At 39.6% G+C, this 22001-nt stretch overlaps 1 protein-coding gene across 4 annotated transcripts in view; it reads left to right on the top strand.

Annotated features, from left to right (window-relative positions):
- Positions 1-22001, top strand: part of FTO (FTO alpha-ketoglutarate dependent dioxygenase) — a 394888-nt gene that overhangs the window by 145329 nt on the left and 227558 nt on the right. For all 4 annotated transcript variants that reach the window (XM_086689419.1, XM_086689416.1, XM_086689417.1 and 1 more), the window contains exon 4: positions 1686-1829. In XM_086689419.1, coding sequence (XP_086545545.1) covers positions 1686-1829 — 144 coding nt within the window. The remainder of the gene's footprint in view (positions 1-1685; positions 1830-22001) is intronic.

Below are 22001 nucleotides of genomic sequence, written 5' to 3'. Positions count from 1 at the left end.
GATCTTTTCTGATCTGATTAAGTTACCAAATATCTGTTGTGGCTTTAATTTGCATTTCTCTTATATGAGTAAGTTTGTACATCTCTTAAATGTTTACACACTTACTTTTTTTTACGTGTTCTGTCTCCATAACTTTGGTCTGTTTTTCTGTTTGATTATTGATCTTTATCTTATTGATGTGCAGGAGCTCTTTATGCATTAAAAAAATTCCCTGGCTATGCTTGCTTGTTTATATTTCCATGTGATTTGTCGAATCAGCTTGTCTAGTTACCAGCGCCACTTAACTAAAAATCAGTCCTGTTGGTATTTCTATTAGGTTTGTGTTATAGATGAATTTAGGGAGAACGGACATTCCCATGGTGTTCAGTTTTATTTCCCCAGAACATAATAACATCTTTACATTTGCTTAAATTTTCTTTTGTGTCCTTCAATAATATTTTAAAGTTTTTTTTTTTCTTATAGACAGTATACACATTTAAGAATCTTGCTGGATGTTTTAATATGCACACATTTGTAACTAGCGTTTTTCTTAATTTGACTATCACTTGGGATATATGTTTCCTGGTTGATTTGCACACAAATAATAACATTATTTGTAAAAATGCACTTTTTCTTCTAAAAAAATCTTTTACTTCTTTGTTTTCTTTTGGTCTAATTAGGGCTCCTCTGTTAGGCAACTCCAGAGAGCACCCTTGTGTTGGCCATTCCTTCCAAAATAGTGATGAGTTGTGCTGATAAAGGACATTGTTTCCTAATTCTTAACTTTGGGAATATTTTTAATGTTTCCCTATTAATATATGATGCTGGCTTTGATTGAGAGAGGTCTGTATTTATCGTGTTAAGGAACTGGCCACTCATTATTTTATTGATATTTTGGTTTTGAAAGGATGTGTTTTATTGAATACTTTGTGTGTATCTGGTGACTCTTTGTTTTCACCTATGAATATGATAAATTTTAAGTATAACACTTTGCATATTGAGCTATCCTTGTATTCCTGTGATAAGTTCAATTTGGTCATGGAATGTTATTCTTTTAATATGCTGCTAGAGTTAATTCTATTTCCCTATATTTAGGAGTTGTGCATTGGTTCTCAGATGTGAGATCTGTGTGTGTATGTATGTGTGTGTATGTGTTTTCTTTTTGGGTTTTGATACATATTATCCTATCTTCACGAAAAGAATTCAGAAACTTTTCTTTTTCTATGCTCTTAAACAATTTAAAGTATATTGAAATAACCCATTCCTTACTTGTTTGGTAGAATTCTTTGAAATTCTTGACACATATGTTTTCCTAAGAGATAGTTCTCTGACTTTATACCTTTTAGGTTTTGTTAACTTTTTGACCCCTTCTGGGGTCGATTTTGGTAGTTAATAACTTCCTTAAAATCTATCCATTTAATCCACATTGTCTAATTTATTTGCATGGAATTAATAAAATAGTCTTTTATTCTCCTTGGTATCTGGGGTTATTCCCTTATCATTTAAAGATATTTTCTGAGTAAAAAAATAAAGGACATGTTAAAGATATTCTAAAGAATGTTTTTTTAAGAGACGTAAAAGGAGGATATAGTTCACTTACTATGCATATTTTATTAAAACTTAATTATTCCTGAGATCACGTTTATAAAGCCCAGAAGTTGAGATGAAACATTTCCTTCCTGATCCCTCTCTTCTCTTTTTGACAGGCCCTGAAGAGGAGAGTGAGGATGATCCCCAGCTTGAAGGCAGAGATCCTGATACTTGGCATGTTGGTTTTAAGATCTCGTGGGACATAGAGACACCCGGTCTGGCAATACCCCTTCACCAAGGAGACTGCTATTTTATGCTTGGTAATTAGGAGGGTCAAAACTATATTGATGCTCTGGTGTCTAAATGTTAGACTGTTGGCTACCTATTTTGAATGTGTCTTTTGGAATAAGCTTTTCAGGTATTTTATACTGATAATGAATCTTCTACATATAACTAGTTTTTTTCTGTTTGTTTTCATTTCCTTATTCTTTTTTAGCTATCGTTCATTTTTAAAAGCTGCTTTTTTTTGTTTTTCCCTCCTCCCATTCTGATTGTTTTTGGAGTTTCCCAAATGTGCTAAAACAGTTTTCAGGACTTTCCCTGAGTTACTCCGTCATCCAAATCAACTTATCAGTGTGAAGTATTCAAATGATTTCCCTCTCCACACTGGGAGTGGAGGCTACTTAAAATGATTTCCCTGTCTGTATAAGTTCTTAGTGAAAGTTTTTTTTCTAGTTCTGAATTTAGTTTCTTCTCAGGAGGAGCTAACCTGACAACGTGGCCTTTCTGTGCACTTGTCTTTGAGTTCTTTGGGGGGGGCAGCATCTCAGGCTTAGGCTAACCGGAGAAGCTGCAGGATTTGAGCAGCTTTTGCTCTCGGTTCTTTGGTTTTTTTTTTTTGGATTTTCTGCTTGTCTTCCAATGCATTGCATGTAAACTGTATCCTTCTATACTCACAAAGCTTCCCTGGGTTTATTCTGTCACTGGCTTTAGCTCCTGATTATCCAAGGTTTATCTCACTCTTACCTGCCTGGGGGAATCTACTCATGTATTGACTTTAGAGCTGGGGAGCCCCAAGGCTCAAAGCCGGTATTTATGATAAGAGTTGCTTCTCAATCAATTGAGTATTTATAGAGGGCCCGTGATGTCCTCCATGCTATGTAAGGTTCTGGAGGAGATGCTGGAAATAGGTAAAACTTGGTCCTTGCCTTCTGGAAATTCAGAGTTTGGATTAGCTCTTTAGGGCATTACCTCATTAAGCATTCTCCAAATTTCAGGCAATATCCCTGTGTTACCTGTACTGTTACTTATGTAATATTTTTCTCTCAATAGGCTCACTTTCTTTGTTTCACTGAGATGGGTTCATTTTAGAAGGAGATTCTCTATCACTATCTTAAGTGGAAGACCAGTATCACTTGGCGTAATTAGAAGAGGTTTATAAATATGGAAAGTGAAACAGTATTAAGTGCCTGCTGCCTTTGGTTGCTGCAGATCCTGAATCTGAGTCCTGTTCTGTCTTTATGGAAAAGGGACACGTGTAACTGTTAGAAACGTGTTAACTCTACAATGGTACCAATCTGGGACTTTCTCCTTGTCAGCAGCAAGATGGGAAGGTCATTATGTAGAGAATGACTTTCCCGTGGTGCGTGATTTGCTGGTGCTTAATGCTGTGTCCCTTCACCTCTTCTCATGGGATGATTCCCACATTTGCCCAACACTGATCGAAGTAAGCCCTAAATCTCTTCCCTGCCATTTGCATGTTGCTTTATAATTTACAAATCAGTTTCACTTAAGAGTCTCAATCACTCTCCAAACAAGTTTGTGAGGGAGATCGTATAGAGATTGTTCTTTTCTTAAGTATTGGCCTAACGTCGCTGGGTTGATAAAAGGTACCAGGATAGTTTGCAGGTTGCATATACGGTGCTCTTCCTGCTCTAAAAGGGACTATTTAGTCTCAATCCCAATACACTGAAATCTCTACGTGGGCACATTTTTAGGCTGAAGGTCAGCTCTTACTGAGAGAGCCTCCCCTGCTTGCCTCAGGAACTGAGTTTCTAGTTTGAAGTCTCTGCCCCATCGACAAGCATCATTTGTAGGTAACAGATTGTTCCTCATTTTTAATGTACAACCCACACATGGGTATTTACCTCGAGTATACATGGGTTTTAATTTCAGCCAATAAACCACTTTCCTCTGGATGCTTTGTTCACGAGTTTCTATTTGCAGTTTGTATCTTTAAAGGAAGTGAGAGTCAGTTGGGGCCGTTTTAAATTGCCATATTAATTTTCTGCATTTAGAAATGGTAAAGATACATTTTAAAAGTTCGGCTAGCTTCCATGTATTTAAGAACAATCTTGTGTGTTCTTTTCTGATTATGAAAGTAAAGTACATGTTCGTTGTAGAGAAAAGAAACACTCAAAGGTATGAGCGATAGAAGAATATAAAAACCAGGTTCATTGCTGTTTTCGTATATTCCTTTTCAGTCTTTTTTCTATACATACATGCATCTGGAAAAATAGTAGTATGGGAATGACAGCCACATTTAGTGGGGATTAATGACAGGTCAAGCATTCTTTTAACTGTCTCCATAGCCCTAAAAAGTAGATGTTAGTTATATAGGACAAGAAATGATTCAGGTTAAATTGATGTAGTGACATAGCCGTGGTTACACAGTTAGTAGGGCGCGTGGATTATAACTTGTCCTTTTATCCCATTTGGGCTCTGACACCCACATGAAGCCCGCCCTCCTCTCCCTCCTCACTGACCCCTGCTCTGGGCTCCTGGGCCCCCCTCTTGCTCCCTCATCACAACGCCTATGCTTCACCTAAAGGCTTTAGGACTAGATTGGTCAGGAAGGAAAGAGAAGATGATGACAAGGGTGTTCTGGGTGCTTCCTCCTTTTCCTTTTCTTTGTAAAGTTCTGTTTCTCTTGCCCGGAAATAGATTATAATGAAAATATTAAGTAATTACATTGCCCCCTTTACCTATATGTTGTAATGAATATACATTTCAAATATACATTTGTCCCTTTAGCTATTGTAGGTGATAAACAGAAGTGTTATTATTTTATTTGTTTATTTTTATTTAAAAAAATTTTTTTAATGTTTATTTATTTTTGAGACAGAGAGAGACAGAGCATGAACGGGGGAGGGTCAGAGAGAGGGAGACACAGAATCCGAAGCAGGCTCCAGGCTGTCAGCGCAGAGCCCGACGTGGTGCTCGAACTCACGGACCGCGAGATCATGACCTGAGCCGAAGTGGGACGCTCAACCGACTGAGCCACCCAGGCGCCCCACGTGTTATTATTTTATAGGAGCTGATGCCCAAGACATAGTATCTATTCCTGATTTCCTGACTCCTGCCTTTAGCTCTAGGCGAAGTAGCTGGTACCCTATGGACCTGGGCCAGCCACAGCACAACGTACCCAAAGCGCACCGTTAGATTGTATTCATGTAGAATCCACTTATTCCTTATTATTTATTATTACTCAGGCAAATTCTTATTGTCTTGAGTAAGAACGCATGTTCAGAATTTTCTACAAATGAACGTTCCCCCGCCGCATCTTAAGCAGCATAAAACAAAACTAAAAGCAGCCACGGCCTCTTGCTACCTTTTCTCTTCACTTTTTAAAATCCAAATCCTATACAGAGCCCTGCCGAGGGACCTCAGCCCTGTGCCGATATCTGAAATCTGAACTTCATAGCACTTATGAAAAGGAAACAGTTTAGCTCAATTTATAATAATATATTGGTCTGCAGAGGAAGTGCAGACTGAACCCTGCTGTCTCAAGCAAATACTCCAGGGGTGTCTGATGGGGAACGTGTCGGGTGCCTGTAATAAATCCACCGCCTGTGGAAGTGAGTGAAGGCCCTGCTGGCAGTGCCTGAGGACACGCTTAACTGGGGTTGTCACGGTTTACTTTTAAATTGGAATCTTTGCCCTAATCTCAGAGTTAGACATGACCAGATTTGCAAACAGATTTACAATTTTCACTAATTTTCCAACCAGGACTTCAAAACACACTTAGAGGGGGGACAAAAAAAAACACACTCTGGTCTTTCTCAGGGTAGGATGATTTACTTTGCCACAGATGTTTTCCATAGACTGAATGTAACCAGGGCGTTAGGGACTTAAAAGTGGCTTGGAGACAAACTGCGGGTTTGTTTTTTGTAGAAAAGATTATACAGTTCAAGGGACATCAACCAAATTATGTTCATTAACCAGGAGCCGGGTGTGGAGATGGGATGTTTCAGGACAAAGGTGAGGGTGCTGGGTAAACATTTGGGGCAGACCTCCTCCCCTGCCCAACCCTTCATTTATCCTTTTGTTTTTTACATGTTACTACTCATGACTCTGTTCTGTCTGGTCTCTTTATTTTTGTTTCCTTCAATCCAAACTCAATTTCATTTTCAAATAGCTATCTCCAAGCTTCAGTTACCAAGTAAAATTTCCATGGCGAAAAAAGAGAGAGAGAGAGAGAGAGAGAGAGAAAGCAACGTCAGTTGAAATGCATGCTGTTTCTTTTTCGTTTTTCTTTTTGGTTTTGCTTTACTTCACCAACAGTGTAGTGTAGAATGATGAAAAGGCCATTTCCTGTCAGGTGACCAGGTTCCAGACTCACTGCGGTGACTATTGGCTCTGCCTTGTTAGTGTTTGTCTGAGTCTCTGCCTCCCCTGGAAAACTAGGGCTTCGTGGTACCTGCTTCTCAGGGCCGGTGGGAGGCCAAAGAAGAAAGTGCTTTGTATGTGGGGGCCAACCAAGATTGGGAGCCGGGCCCTTGCATTCCAGGAGAACCAGTGAGGCGGGCGGGTGACAGAAGAGCACAGAATGTTGTGTTCTTACCCTGCTTCAGGCCCCGAGTTTTGCTAGCTTCGGACCTCCCTGTCCCATACCTATCTTTGCACATAAAGGACCTGCAAGACGGGGACAGCTCACCTATTGACTCTTGAGGGGGAGAAGAGTTGCCGTCTGGTCAGGGTCGAATCGGAGCTCTGTGGGAACCACGCTCTTGCCGTGGTTGAGGGCCGAGTTTACCTGTAGAGCCTGGTCAGTGGTGTTTTCCAGATCAGGTTCACCTTCTTTAAAATACCTCTGGCTTGGTATTTCACAGAGCACTGTGAACATCTGATGTGGTCTAACCCGAAAATGTACCATGCTTCTATTTTGGGCGTCAACATGAGCACTCCAGTTGGAGTCTGTCGCTTCTAGCCTTCTAGAACAGAGGCTTCTAGGAGTTTAAAGCCTCTTAACTGGGGTTCCTCTGGGACTTAACTTGGAGACTGTGGTATCCTTGTAAATCCTGCAGGTGTCCCTCAGTCCTGCCCCGATTTAGGCATTTTATTCAAAGGAAAAGGCTTTTGTTTTTTCTTCCTCTGACCCCATTCCCTTCCTCCCCCAACTCTTGACTGACCAACTGAAGTTAGAAAGTTCCTGTAATTTATGGCTTAATCATAAATTCTAAATAATTATACTTTATTACCTCTCATGGGCCTTGAAATGTAGGTGCTATGTTCTGCTTTCTGCCGAGGCAAGGGAATAATACAGAAACAGTAATAAATTATAACTTGAGGCTGCAGTCGGTAAGCTTGAGGAATTGCCATTTAAGTGGAAAGTGCTCGAACAGCCAAATGAGCACCTGTCATGTTTGTTTTCACTTTGAAAAGTAGAAACATGACAGTATAGTTTCAACTGCTCATCCAATACGAACTCGTGGCGTTCTTCTTACCTTCTCAGCAAACTACATTATTTGCCCCTTGCTAGTCATGTTTTTTGCAGGATGTATCTGTCCTCCTGAAACTTTCACTCTAAACCGTGCCCGCAAATGCTGACATTTTCAAATTTGTGCTTTTTGTCTTGATAGCCTGATTCTTTTGTGTTCAGCAGAATTAGAGAGAGGGCCACTCTTGCGGAACTTACTCTGTGGATAGGATTCCTGGGTCCTTGAAAGGGTTTGTCTCTCTCTTACACTTTCTTATCATTTCCATTCTTTGTGCTTGTTTTCGGTCATTGATGTCTTGAACTTTACCTGAAATGCATGAGCACCTACTGAGGGCCAGGTACTGTGCTAGAGGCTTTGATATATTTTCTTTCTTTCTTATAAGTAAGTCCATCAGGTAGGTAGTCCTCTCTCTCCAATCCCTATTTTTTGCCAGAAAAGAAAATTGATGGGGATTGCCTGCTAATGGGTATGTGGGTTTTGTATTTTTTTTAGGAGTCTGAAAATGCTTTAAAATTCATTTGTGGTGATGGTGGCACAATCCTGTGAACACACTAAAATACATTGAATCATATGCTTTCAATGAGTGAATTGTTTGGTATGTGAATTATATGTCAATAAAGCTGTTTTATAAAAAGGAAATAGAGGCGTAAAGAGGCAAAATAGCTTCTTTAAGGTGACGTACCTAGTGAAGCTTGCGTTTGAATGCAGGTTTTTCTTTTATTTCTTAAAAAAATTTTTTTTAATGTTTATTTATTTTTGAGAGAGACAGAGAGACAGAGAGAGACAGAGTGTGAGGGAGTGAGGGGCAGAGAGAAAGGGAGCCACAGAATCCGAAGCAGGCTCCAGACTCTGAGCTGTCATCATAGAGCCCGACGTGGGGCTCAGATCCATGCACCATGAGTTCGTGACCTGAGCTGAAGTTGGACCTACTGAGCCACCCAGATGCCCCTGAATGCAGGTTTTTCTGAGACCAAAGCTGTTCTTTCTTCTGCTGAATCATGCAACTCTACTAATTATGTAATCATGGGATCTTTCTTCTTTCGAAATGTGGAAAAAAGTAATTGAACTGATCAATACACATATCTTCTCATTGTAGAGGACTCAAATAGTATGGAATTATATAGACTAAAACTCGGAACTTCTTTTATTTTGCTGTCAGGTCCTTTTGTCGACATTAACGTAAATATAGTTATGCCAATATATTTACATATATATTGCTGCTACTTTATTAAAAAAGCACACAAATGCAACCTTTTTATTCTAGTACTTGCTTTTTTTTTTTCTTAATATATCCTAGAGATCTTTCCCTATCAGTACCTCATTCATATTATTATTGTTATTATAAAACAATATAAAACTAGGAAATAAAAATTCAAGCAGTTGAGGATGATCTAAAATGGAATGGAAAGGAAAAAACTCCCTGTTACCTGTCCCCAAATTTCATTTCTTCTTAAAAAAAAATTTTTTTTTTTTTTTTAATTTTAGAGAGAGAGAGATAGTGCATGCAAGAAGGGGAGGGGCAGAGGGAGAGAAAGAGAAGTTCTTAAGTAGGCTCCACATTCAGCATGGAGCCCAACATGAAGCTCAGTCTCACGACTCTGGGATCATGACCTGAGCAGAAATCAGGAGTTGGACACTCAACTTACTCAGCCACCCAGATGTTTCCCCCAAGTTCCATTTCTTAAAAGTGACCACTTTTTAGCATATTTGCATTTTATTCTTTAAGTGATTACCTCCTTCACTTTTATTTTATTTATTTATTTATGTATTTTATTTAAAAAAATTTTTAAAAATGTTTATTTTTGAAGGAGAGAGAGAGACACAGTGTGCGGCGGGGTGGGGGGGGTGGGGGGCAGACAGAGAGGGAGACACAGAATCCGAAGCAGGCTCCAGGCCGTCAGCACAGAGCCTGATGCAGGGCTCGAACCCACAAACCATGAGATCATGACCTGAGCCAAAGTCGGACGCTCAACCGACTGAGCCACCCAGCCGCCCCACCTCCTTAACTTTTAAACACTTGCTTAATACTTCTCTCTCTTCATCCAGCAAATTGAGGCACTGGCTGTCCCTCCATTAAGAAAAATGTGAAGAAAAAAGAAAAATGGGGAAGTGGCTTTCTTAAACTCCCTCACTTTGCTGAGTTTTATTACATAGCATTTACTTGTGTGTGTGTGTGTGTGTGTGTGTGTGTGTGTGTGTGCGTGCGTGTGTGTTTGTAGTTGATTACCTTATAACCAATATGTAGATACACTCTTGACTTTTAGAATGTAAAATGGGGGGGTGTAAGTTCCCTTTGAGCCATATCATTACTCTGACATCATTAAGGTTTATATCGTTTACACACTAATCTATAATTTTGATAAGACGACTATGCTTTCTCTGTTCACTGAATCTGAAATTTGAAAGCCGGTACATACCAGTGCTTATGTATGTGTCCCTTATTGTAGAACCAAATAAAGTGATTGGATCCCGTAAATAGAATATGGAGTCCACAGCAATCCCTGACGTTGTTCCATTGAAAGGGAATGTTACAAATGTCAGGTCAAGATTTTATACTTCATCAGAGACCCAGAACTGTGCTCCATTTTCGCCTACTTTGTATTTGAACCATGGCTTTCTCGTGTGGCTCTCACTCTCCCCCTGGAATTCATACTTGCCTTTCCTGATTCTTATTGAAAGAATAACCATGCCATAGTGCTATCTCTGTGTCACTTGATGTTTTGTCTTACTACCAATTTCATGTTTTGATAAATACTGACTTCTTCTAGTTATCATACTGAGATTTCCAGTCATCATACTGAGATTTCTCCTCCTTGCAGTCCTTCGCTATTCCATTTTTTAAAATCTGGATCTTATGTCTTTCTCTTACTTGGAATTTTCTAAAAATGTCTTCTATCTACCCTCTTTCAGGTTTCTAAAAATATGTAACCTCTGTGTCACCTAACACAGTACTGTGAACATGGTAGGTGCTTTAATAAATAATTATTGAGTTAATGAGTGAATGAATAAACCAAGGATTGGTTCCTCCACCTCTACCCCATTTCATGGCAACCATGGGCAAAAGGAAATATATAATCTGTCCTAGAAAACTCCTGATTGGAAAGTTTTTGAAGTCCCTCCCCAAAATAGGTGGCCATTCATTTAATACTTGGGGATCTCCAAGAGATAGCTTTTAGAATCTTCCATGGTAGTCCATCCCTTCGGTGACCCACGCTTTGCTTTCTAATATCTAGTCCAAGTGACCATGTGATATCACAGAATTGTCCAAATTGATGCAGTGTTCAAATCAATTTGTACATTCTCTTCCAGATCTTTTATTAAAAAAAAAACAAAAAAACACAAAACTAGTAAAGACAACAGAAATGTGTTGGTTTCTTTTAAGCTGAGGATAGATGTGTTACTATGAGTTTTGAGATCCTTGTATTTTTTCATATTTTATGCAGTCAGAGTCATGTTGTGGGTGAATCTGCATCTGGGTTGGTTGGGTGGAATTTTTCCTTTTGGTTGGCAGTCTTAATATGCCTTCTTTTGCTGTCTATGTAACATAACTCCTAAAAGCATGAACTGTGGGAAAAAATTTTCAGACTTTTAATTTGATTGCATATCCTATGTGCATTCTTTGCCATTTCTGTAAAGATAGGAAGAATAGCCATAGAGGAAGTTTTTTAAAAATGTTTTTAGGGGCGCCTGGGTGGCGCAGTCGGTTAAGCGTCCGACTTCAGCCAGGTCACGATCTCGCGGTCCGTGAGTTCGAGCCCCGCGTCGGGCTCTGGGCTGATGGCTCAGAGCCTGGAGCCTGTTTCCGATTCTGTGTCTCCCTCTCTCTCTGCCCCTCCCCCGTTCATGCTCTGTCTCTCTCTGTCCCAAAAAAATAAATAAACGTTGAAAAAAAAAATTAAAAAAAAAAATGTTTTTAATTTAAAATTTTAATTTTTAATTTGATTCTTGTTACAGGTTTCAGTTCAGGATCAGCCTAGGAATAAGTTTCACTTTCCTAAAAACAGTCAGTCCCTGAAGCAGATTTCTTCCATGATGATATGTTTTCATTAAACTCTTCCTGTGCAATTATTCTTCTATCCATAAATATTTAAAATTTCAAAAAGGATCTAAATTATAGTCCTCAGTCAAATCATTGTCCTAAAATTCTCCCTTAAAATTGGTTTTGGCCCAAACATTTTTCCTTTTCTTTGTTCACACTGTTCTCTCCACCTTGTGTTTTTCTCTCCATCTATGTATATGTATAACACTTATTTAGGATGATGTTAAAAACTTAATACCACAATGGCAGGGGCACCGACCAATCAGTGTGGATGCCATAATTCTTTTTTCCCTGTGGACTATAAAGATTGGCATAGAAATCTTATCTACTGGAGTTAAGTTTTTTTGAGAGCCAGTACTATGTGATATATATTCTTGCACTACACAGAGCACTTAGTGCCTTGTACGTAACAGGAACTTACCGTATATTTGGAGAGAACATCCTTTTTTCCTCCCGAGGTTTTAACCAGAAACCACAGCCATCTTTCTCAGTTGCCAGGGGAGAATTAGATGTGAGATAGGAATGAGTCAAGCGGGAAGGCAAAAGGTATATGGAGGAACAGAGCCAAGAGGTTTAAGTGGCTGGTTCTGTCTCATTGATTAACTTTATTCGGGCAATTCCAGTCCCCACCGTTCACTGAAGCAGCGGGCAGAAGTGATGGGTCTGCATATTCGGAAGGGGAAAAAGAAGAAAACTACTTCATTCAAGTTTTCCGTCCACCTGACCCCCGTCCCTTCTCATCTTTCTATTTCCCCAAGCCTCTGCCCTCCAGTTTGTCGGGAAGTGTTACAATCTGGAAGATTAAAGGCAGGCCTTGCCAAAGTGGGATTAAAGTTCATTTTGCATATTTAGAAAGTGAACAAGAATGATTAACCTCAAGAATCTATTCTCTTTTCAAGCCAACAACAAACTGAGCATTCCATAAAAGTTAATTTAGAAACAAGAGGGGGAAAGTCGCATATCCCGAGGACATCTTCACCTCTGTGCTTGTTTTTATAGAAGAATTTTCGCTCCCAGGGAAGATTGTATGTGGGGGAAGGTTTCCAAAACTAACCAAAGCTCATACCGCCTTCACTGATGGCTGTGTGCCATGCTTTTCATTTGGGGAATGAATGCCTCTTTTCTGAGGATCTCCTCATTGAATGTTATCTGTGGGATCTTTCAAAAATAATGATACTTATTGTGTTCTTTTTTATTGCTACGTACAAAAGTAGTAACGTATGCCTTCCAAAGATGCCGTCTTAGGATGGAGTCCAATTCCAGAGATAAATAAATATGAAGAAAAAAACGTATACCACGGAATTGATAAAATGTAGTCTATGTTCACTTTAAACAATTTACAAACTATAGGGATGTGCAAACGCCAAACAGATCATATTATCCCCATGCAGAGATATTATTCACAACTATTTGGTCTAACTCCATCGAGTATTTCTTTCTATACTTGGAAATGCATATAATTTTTTCTTTTTAGAAAATTAATATCCTGTTAGATATGATGTCTTTTACCCTTTTTTCAGTACTTTTGTATCTTGAGCATTTTTTCTTATTAAATATTCCTTGAAATGTGATTTTTAAAAATGGCTTATTTGTGACCCAGCATATGATCTATTCTTGAGAATGTTCCATGTGCGCATAAGAAGAATGTGTTTAGGATGAAATGTTCAGAATATATCTGTTAAGTCCATCTGGCCCAGTGTGTCATTCAAAGCCATGGTTTCCTTGTAGATTTTCTGCTTTGATGAACTGTCCATTGCTGTAAATCAATCAGCATGATTCACCACATTAATAAAAGGATAAGAACCCTACGATCCTCTCAATAGACGCAGAAAAAGCATTTGACAAAATACAGTATCCTATCTTGATAAAAACCCTCAAGGGATAGAAGGAACAGACCTCAACATCATAAAGGCCACATATGAAAGACCCACAGCTAATATCATCCTCAATGGGGAAAAACTGAAAGCTTTCCCCCTAAGATCAGGAACATGACAGGCTGCCCACTCTCACCACTGTTGTTCAACACAGTTCTAGAAGTAGTAGCCTCAGAAATTAGACAACACAAAGAAATACAAAGCATATAAATTGGCAAGGGAGAAGTCGAACTTTCACCCTTCGCAGATGACATGATACTCTACGTGGGAAATCCAAACGACCACAAAAAAACTGCTTGAGTCTATACATGAATTCAGCAGATTCACAGGGTATAAAATCCATGTACAGAAATCGGTTGTATTTCTATGCACCAATAACGAAGCAGCAGAAAGAGAAATCAAGGAATCAATCCAATTTACAATTGCACCAAAAACCATAAGATACCTAGGAATAAACCTAGCCAAAGAAGTAAAAGATCTGTATGCCGAAAACTATAGAAGGCTTATGAAAGAAATTGAAGAAAACCCAAAGAAATGGAAAAACATTCTATGCTCGTGGATGGGAGGAGCAAATATTGTTAAAATGTCCATATTGCCCAAAGCAGTTTACACATTCAGTGCAATCAGATAACATCAAAATAACAAATAACACCATCAAAATAACACCAGCATTCTTCACAGAGCTAGAACCAACAATTCTAAAATTTGTATGGAACCAGAAAAGACCCCGAGTAGCCAAAGCCATGTTGAAAAAGAAAGCCAAAGCTGAAGGCATCACAATTCCAAACTTCAAGCTGTATTACAAAGCTGTAATCATCAAGACAGTATGGTACAGGCACAAACACAGACACACAGATCAGTGGAACAGAACAGAGAACCAAAAATGGACCCTACATGGACAAAGCAGAAAGAATAACCAATGGAAAAAAGTCTCCTGAGCAAATGGTACTGGGAAAACTGGACAGCAACACGTAAAAGAATGAAACTGGACCACTTTCTTACACCATATACAGAAATAAATTCAAAATGGATGAAGGACCTAAATGGAGACAGGAAACCATCAAAATCCTAAAGGAAAGCATCAAAATCCTAAAGGGGAACACAGGCAGCAACCTCTTTGACCTTAGCTGTGGCAACTTCTTACTGGATGTGTTTCCAGAGGCAAGGGAAATAAAAGTGTAAATGAATTATTGAGACTTCATCAACATAAAAAGCTTCTGCACAGCAAAGAAAATAATCAACAAAACTGAAAGGCAACTGATGGAATGGGAGAGAAAATATTTGCAAAAGGGTTAGTATCCAAAATATAAAGAACTTGTCAAACTCAACGCCCAAAAAACAAATAATCCAGTGAAGAAATGGGCAGAATACATGAATAGACACTGTTCCAAAGAAGGCATCTAGGTGGCTAACAGACACATGAAAAGATGTTCAACATTACTCATCATCAGAGAAATACAAATCAAAACCACAATGAGTTACCACCTCACACCTGTCAGAATGACTAAAATGAACTCAGGAAACAGTAGATGTTGGTGAGGATGCAGAGAAAGGGGAACCCTTTTGCACTGTCGGTGGGAATGCAAACTGGTGCAGCCACTCTGGAAAACAGTATGGAGGTTCCTCAAAAAATTAAAAAGAGAACTACCCTAGGACCCAGTAATTGCACTATTAGATACTTATCCAAAGGATACAAAAATGCTGATTCAAAGGGGCACATGCACTCCAATGTTTATAGCAGCGCTATCAGTAATAGCCAAATTATGGAAAGAGCCCAAACGTCCATCGACTGATGAATGGATAGAGAAGATATGGCATATAATATATATATGGCGCGCGCACACACACACAATGGAATACCACTCAGCAATCAAACAGAATGAAATCTTGCCATTTGCAACAGCATGGATGGAACTAGAGTGTGTTATGCTAAGCAAAATAAGTCAGAGAAAGACAGATATCATATGATTTCACTCATATGTGGAATTTAAGAAACAAACAGATGAACCTATGTTCAGGGGGAGGGAAGGAAAAATAAGATAAAAATAGAGAGGGAGGCAAACCGCAAGAGACTTATAAATACGGAGAACAAACTGAGGGTTGCTGGAAGGGAGTGAGTGGGAGGATGGGCTAAATAGGTGATGGGCATTTTGGAGGGCACTTGCTGGGATGAGCACTGGGTGTTCTATGTAAGTGATGAATCACTGGGTTCTACTCCTGAAACCAGTACTACACTGTATGTTAGCCACCTTGAATTTAAATAAATAAATTAAAGAAAGAATGAACGAAAGTGGCTTAAATAGTAGTCCCCTACTTTTGGTTGCTTAATTCATTTCTAGTGTTTTGATATCAAACATATTGCTCTCGTGAACATCTTTGTACATATATCTTTGCTGCTGTGATTTCTGTAGAAAAAATTATCAGTAGTGGAATACCTAGGTGAGATGAGAGTGCAGCTGCTTTAAAACTGTACATGTTATATCGTCAGACTGTAACTTGTAAGGTTGTTTTCATTGTACATTCCCAGTGCAGTATGAGATGTGGTTACCAGGTACTTCCTCCAGCCTGATTTACCTTACCCTCGATAATACTGGGCATTAGAATTTCAAAGTATTTTGCCACTTTACTGAGTACAAATAACATACTGCTGTTTTAAATGCATTTTTAAATTTATTGAGAAGGTAGAATCTTCCATGTTTGTTCGCCATTTGTATACTTCTGTTACTATCCATCATCTGATCTTCATTTGCCCATTTTTCTGTTGAGATGTGGTTTGTTTTTCTTCCCAGTTACTTTTTTTAACCCTTCTGCTCGCTTCCCGGGAGGTTTTTAATATACTCTTTTGGATTTTGACTTACATATTTAATGTATATTTATTTTTTAGGTGAGGCATCATTACACGATGATGATGATGGCAACGATGATGATTTATTATACTTGCGTTAAATAGCCATATTTGAAAGTATTTACATTTACACTCACTGGTATTTTCATAATGTGGTTTTTTTCTTTAAAAGATTTATTTATTTAATTATTTATTTATTACTGTTTATTCGTGAGAGGGGGCGAGAGAGTGCACACAAGCAGGGGAGGGGCGGAGAGAGAGATTGAATCCCACGCAGTCTCTGCGATGTCAGTGCAGAGCCTGACGTGGTGCTCGAACCCATGAGCCATGAGATCATGATCTGAGCTGAAATCAGGAGCCAGATGCTTAACCAACTGAGCCACCAGCTGCCCCTAAAAGTTTATTTTTTAAATTGAGGTATAATTGACAATGTAACATGTTAGTTTCAGGTGTATGACATAACGATTCAATATTTATATATGTTTTGAAATGATCTCCATAGTAAGGCTGGTTCACATCTATCACTTTATGTAATGTGAAACTGAATAAAGAAAAGCTCATTTATAATCGAATTGGGAAGAGACAGAAATGGGAGCTCTCATGCCCTACCAACTCACTCTCAAGTACCAGTGCCAGCGGGAAGAAGTTAATTTACTGCCCCAGCAAGAGTGAGGAACATTTTCCCTTTGCTCCACAACAGCCCAGCCAATGAGAAACTGCCACAATTGAGCCAGTGAGAAACTGTCACCACCCTGAACACCTTCTTTCAGTGGACTTTTGTTCAAGCAGCCCCTCCCACCTCCTTTCCCTCTATAAGGTGGTATGCCTCTTTGTTCTCTGAAATCCATAGTTCATGGGTCCCGAATTGCACTTCCTCTGCCATTCTCAAATAAACTACTTTTGCTGGTAAAATAACTGGCTGTTTTACTTTCAAGGTCAATGGTAGTTATAAGGAATATGTATTTTTTTGTGATAAATACACAGATCTACTTTCTTAGCAATTTTCCATTACATTACATCCCCATGACTTCTTCATTTTGTAACCAGAAAATTATGTCTCTTGACCCCCTTTACTCATTTCTGCCACTCCCCATGCCCCATCTAAGGCAACCACCAGTCTGTTCTCTGTATTGTTGAGCTTGTTGTTTGTTTGTTTTTGTTTTTGTTTTAGATTCCACATATAAATGAGATCATATGGTATTTGTCTCTCACTATCTGACATCTTTCACTTAGCATAATGCTCTCGAGGTCCATCCGTGTTGTTGTAAATGCCAACATTTCATATTTTTTTATGGTTAGAGCGTGTTCCATTGTATATATGTCTGTATACACATATATACACACACACACACATATATATATATATACACATAAAGAAACTGTGGTGTATATATATGTGTGTGTGTATGTATGTATGTGTATATGTATATGTATATGTATATGTGTGTGTGTATATATATATATACACATATATATATGTATGTATGTATATGTATATATATATCTATACACACACACACACACACACACACACACACACATATACACCACCGTTTCTTTATCCATTCATCCATCAGTGGACAGTTAGGTTGTTTCCATATCTTGGCTGTTGTAAATAATCCTGCAGTGAACCCGGAGATGTGTATGTTGTCTTGAGTTAGTGTTCTCATTTTCTTTGGGTAAATACCAAAAAGTGGAATTCTTGGATCATAGAGTAAATCTATTTTTAACTTTCTGAGGAACCTCCATACTGTTTTCCATAGTGGCTGTACTAATTTACATTGCCACCAACAATGCAAAAGGTTTCTCTCTACATCCTGGCCCATACTTGTTATTTGTCTGTTTGATGATAGCCATTCTGACACGTGTGAGGTGATAGCTCACTGTGGTTTTAATTAGCAGTTCCCTGGTGATTAGTGATATTGAGCATCTTTGCTTAATTTTTTGCGTGTTTATTGATTTGGAGGGGGAGGGGCAGAAAAGGAGACAGAGAATCCCAAGCAGATTTTGCTCTGTCAGCACGGAGCCCGATGCGGGGCTTGAACTCACGAACCGTGAGATCACTACCTGAGCTGAAATCGAGAGTCGAATGTTCAACTGACTGGCCCACCCAGCTGCCCCTTCAGCATCTTTTCATGTACCTGTTGGCCACCTGGATGTCTTCTGTAGCGAAGTGTGTATTCAGATCTTCTGCCCATTTTTAATTGGATTGCTTGATTTTTTTGCTTTTGAGTTGTAGGAGTTCTTAATATGTTTTGGATATTAACCTCTTATCAGATACATGATTTGCAAATATTTTCTCCCACTCCGTAGGTTGCCATTTCATTTTGTTGATGGATTCCTTTGCTGTGCAGAGCTTTGAAGTTTGATGTAGCCCCACTTGTTTCTTGTTGTTTTCGTTGCTTTTGCGCTTGGTGTCATATTAAAAAAGCCATTGCTAAGACCTCTGTCAAGGAGCTTACTGCTGTGTTTTCTTCTTCCACTGTGGTTTTAATTATTTAAATAAAGTATAGATTGTAACAAGTGTTTCCTGAAGGCTAATGGCAAGGGGATGGTGGCATATTCTCTGAGTTTTTGTATTCTCTCACTTACTTTTTGTGCCTTCCGTGCTGCTGTCTCTGTAAGTAGCTGTAGGATTCTTGCATAACAGACTTCCCACCTTAAAGCTCAGGATATTGTCCCTTGAACTCTGATATTTGATGTTAGAGAGATATCTGAGGTCATCTTCATTTTGAGTCTATTGTGGTAGATTATGTTTTTTCTTTGAACATTCGTCATATTTTATATTCAATGTTTTGAAAGTTTATTTTGAGAGAAAAGGAGAACATGAGCAGAGAAGGGAGGGAGGGAGGGAGGGAGGGAGAGAGAGAGAGAGAGAGAGAGAGAGAGAGAGAGAGAGAGAGAAAATCCCAAGCAGGCTCCACACTATCAACTCAAAGCCCGACGCAGGGCTCGATCCCACGAGCCATGAGATCATGACCTGAGCTGAAATCAAGAGTTTGATTTCACCTGAAATCAGGTGAGTCACGTGAGCCACCCAGGCACCCCTATATTTAATTTTTGAAGAGAATATGTTTATGTACTTCAAGAACCATTTTGTAGTGTAGTCAGGCTCTTTCACAATTTTGGAAAATATTCTTCTGTTCTTTGATTGTTCTTTCATCTGTCTGTCCCTTTTCTGCTTTCTTTCTAGGATTCCTGTTATATATATTGTGGCTTCCGGAATTCATCCTTCATTTCTTATCTCTTCTGTCACTAATTTTCATTTTCCCTCCAAGTTTAGGAGAATGTTTTGAGTCCCCTCCTCCCCTTCAATAATTTGAGTTGTTTGTAGCATGTGTTCTGCAGTTCATTCCATCTTCCATCATTTTAAATGAAGTAATACTATTAAAAAAAATCAGCTCCAGGCAATCTTTCCTGCCCTCACACTGTGCCCTCTTCATGTCTGTTTGCCCCATTTTTTACAGATACAGTGCCTTCTTGAATCAAGTGTCTTCTTAAAATATTGAGAATTTTATGAAAAAAAAAATTGTCCTATCGGTTTGAGTCAGACCTTTGCAGCAGAGACAGTTTCAAAGTGGTTCCTTCCCTTTGAACTGCAGTGTTTTCACATGAGCCTAGTGATTTTTCCAGGTCTGTTTCTCCTCACCGAAGCAGAACAGGTCCTAGCTCCTAGGCAAACTGGCGTTGCAGTTGTTTCTGGAAAACTGGGTGTACATTCCCGGCCAAGTCCTTCATTTGAAAAGAGCAAGAAAATGTACCCCACACGGCCAGATAAGAGATTTCATTAACTAGAGCGTCCTAAGCACCTCATTTTTGTCTCTTTGTGGTGTGGATGCTTTGCAGTCTGGGCAAACCATGACCCCTTTTGACCTGTGCTCGGCAAACCCACTCTGTACAATTTCTTACCCCACCGATGCCTGGCCTTCTCAAAGTGGCAGCTTGTCCCAGCAACGTGTTCTGGGGGCTGCGAGAAGCACGGGTTGTGTGCATTTAAGGCTGCCCCACAGGAGGCAAGCGGCCTGCCCTCTCGGTGCCCTGTAGCCCATCATACCTTCCTGTTGTTTTGAGTTTGAGGGTGAGCGTTGCCCTTGGGATCCACTTGCCACATTGACCAAGACGCTGCTCTTTCCAAGTAGATACTCACGGGTCGCCCTCTGTGCCTCTGCTTTATTTAGTCTCATCCCGCCAAACGTATCCAGCACAGACCCTTGCAATTTCTGGTATACTGAGCACCTTCCTCTTATATTTAGTGCTGACCAAAGTTTTTACCTCATTGAATAGTGCCCTGATTGTCTCCTTGCGGAATCTAGGAACGGGGCAGATCGAGAGGCCCGGGTCTGTACCGACATCTTGTCAGGAAGCTTCCCCTCCCCCGTTTTGCTGGCTATTAAATTCTGAATATGTTCTCAGTCATGGATGTCCCATGTCTAGGAAAAATAAGGTCATAAATATTAAGATTGAGCGATGAGAATGGACAGGTGAGTAAGAATGAAAAGCTTCAGTGACTGCATGAAGCTGGGAAGATTGGATTTCAGTATTGGGCCTGTTTAGCTCAGGAGTGTGCCTTTAGTGAAGCTCCTGATTGTTACTTTAAGAAATTTGGGATGAAATAGCCCCGATAACACACTGGTCGAGAAAACCGAGGAAGTCAGAGCTGGGTTAGATTTAAGATGACCAACCGTCCCAGTTTGTCTGTGCGGGAGGGGATCTCAGCAGGTGGGATTTCTGGTAAAGTCCTGGGCACGAATCGGTCACCCTAGTGGAAATTATGCCTTTGCATCTGTGGTCTTTTATATATGAGATGAGATTTCATGCTACAATGAATGTCCAGAGCTCTCCTGACCCACTGACAGAGCACGCAGCATTTAGCCAGAGAAGAGCGAGAGCTTCTTTTCTGTTTGTTTTGTTGACTAAATTCTACAAACTCTGATTCCACTTGAGTATAGCATCAGTTTTTTAGCTGTATTCTGAAACAGCGCTGGCAAATAGACATTCTTTCATGTTTTCTTTTTAAAAATTATGAGGAGTCGTCTTCTTTAAAGCTAAGAATGGTCTTTAGTATATCCTTTAAGGTGTATAGACCATGAAGTTGGAGCCACTTTTACAGACTTCGAGGTTTAGATAAATTAGAAGCTCTTTGGTGAAAATTACAGGGTTCTTCCTAGAAGCCATAAAGGATTAGGGACAGTTGGGAGCATTTCAGAAGGGTTGTTTGATTAGGAAGTTGCCAAGGATTTGCAAAAAGGTACAGGCCTCAGAGTATTACTTCTAACAGTGCGTTTGTCACTTGGCCTGCATCAGACGAGTTGCCCTTCAGCGGAACAAAACCACTTAACAAATGCTCATTAAGATGTTTTCTCTTTCTTTACGATGTTCATGTTCGTGAATGCTAGTGTTAATAGCATAGGAGCAATGAGGCTTTTGTTTGGGTAGATGAGAGGGGCATTTATGCATTTCACCCTTTTATGGGAATCTGGCCTAGAGAACCTCCTCTAACCTCTGCTGTTTGTTTTGTTTTGTTCTTTTGATTCTGAAACTCCCTTTAGGCAAAATAGTCCAGGTTAACCAGAAATTCTCAGGTGCGTCCTTAGCCAGAGGCCTTAGAGGGGGCAAACTGGAAAGGAGACTGGTCATTCAGCCTTCATTGCATTTTGTAATATTGTTTACACAACATCTGAATGTTTTGTGACCTACTCATCTTCCTTTTTTTCTGTGAAAACCCCTAAAATTGCTCTTAATTTTGCTCTCTCCCCTGCTTTCCTCACCCAATCCACTGTCAGGTCTTCTGGTTTTTCTCTAAAACATTCTGAACCCGGTCACCACTCACCATGTCCCCCTCTGTCACCGTGGTCCGAGTCACTGTCAGCTCCCACGTGGGTTATGGTGGCAGTTTCCCTGCTCGTCTTCCTGCTTCAAAGCCTGCCCCTTTCGGTCCTCTCTCTTTCCCAACAAGCTGCCAGGGTGGTCTCCTCAGACTTGGATCACATTTTTTCCCTGCATAAAAGTTTCTA

Source organism: Puma concolor, chromosome E2, assembly GCF_028749965.1.
Source record: "Puma concolor isolate L17-30 chromosome E2, mPumCon1.1.hap2, whole genome shotgun sequence".
NCBI lineage: Eukaryota > Metazoa > Chordata > Mammalia > Carnivora > Felidae > Puma > Puma concolor.
This window is presented reverse-complemented; position numbering and strand designations above follow the sequence as displayed.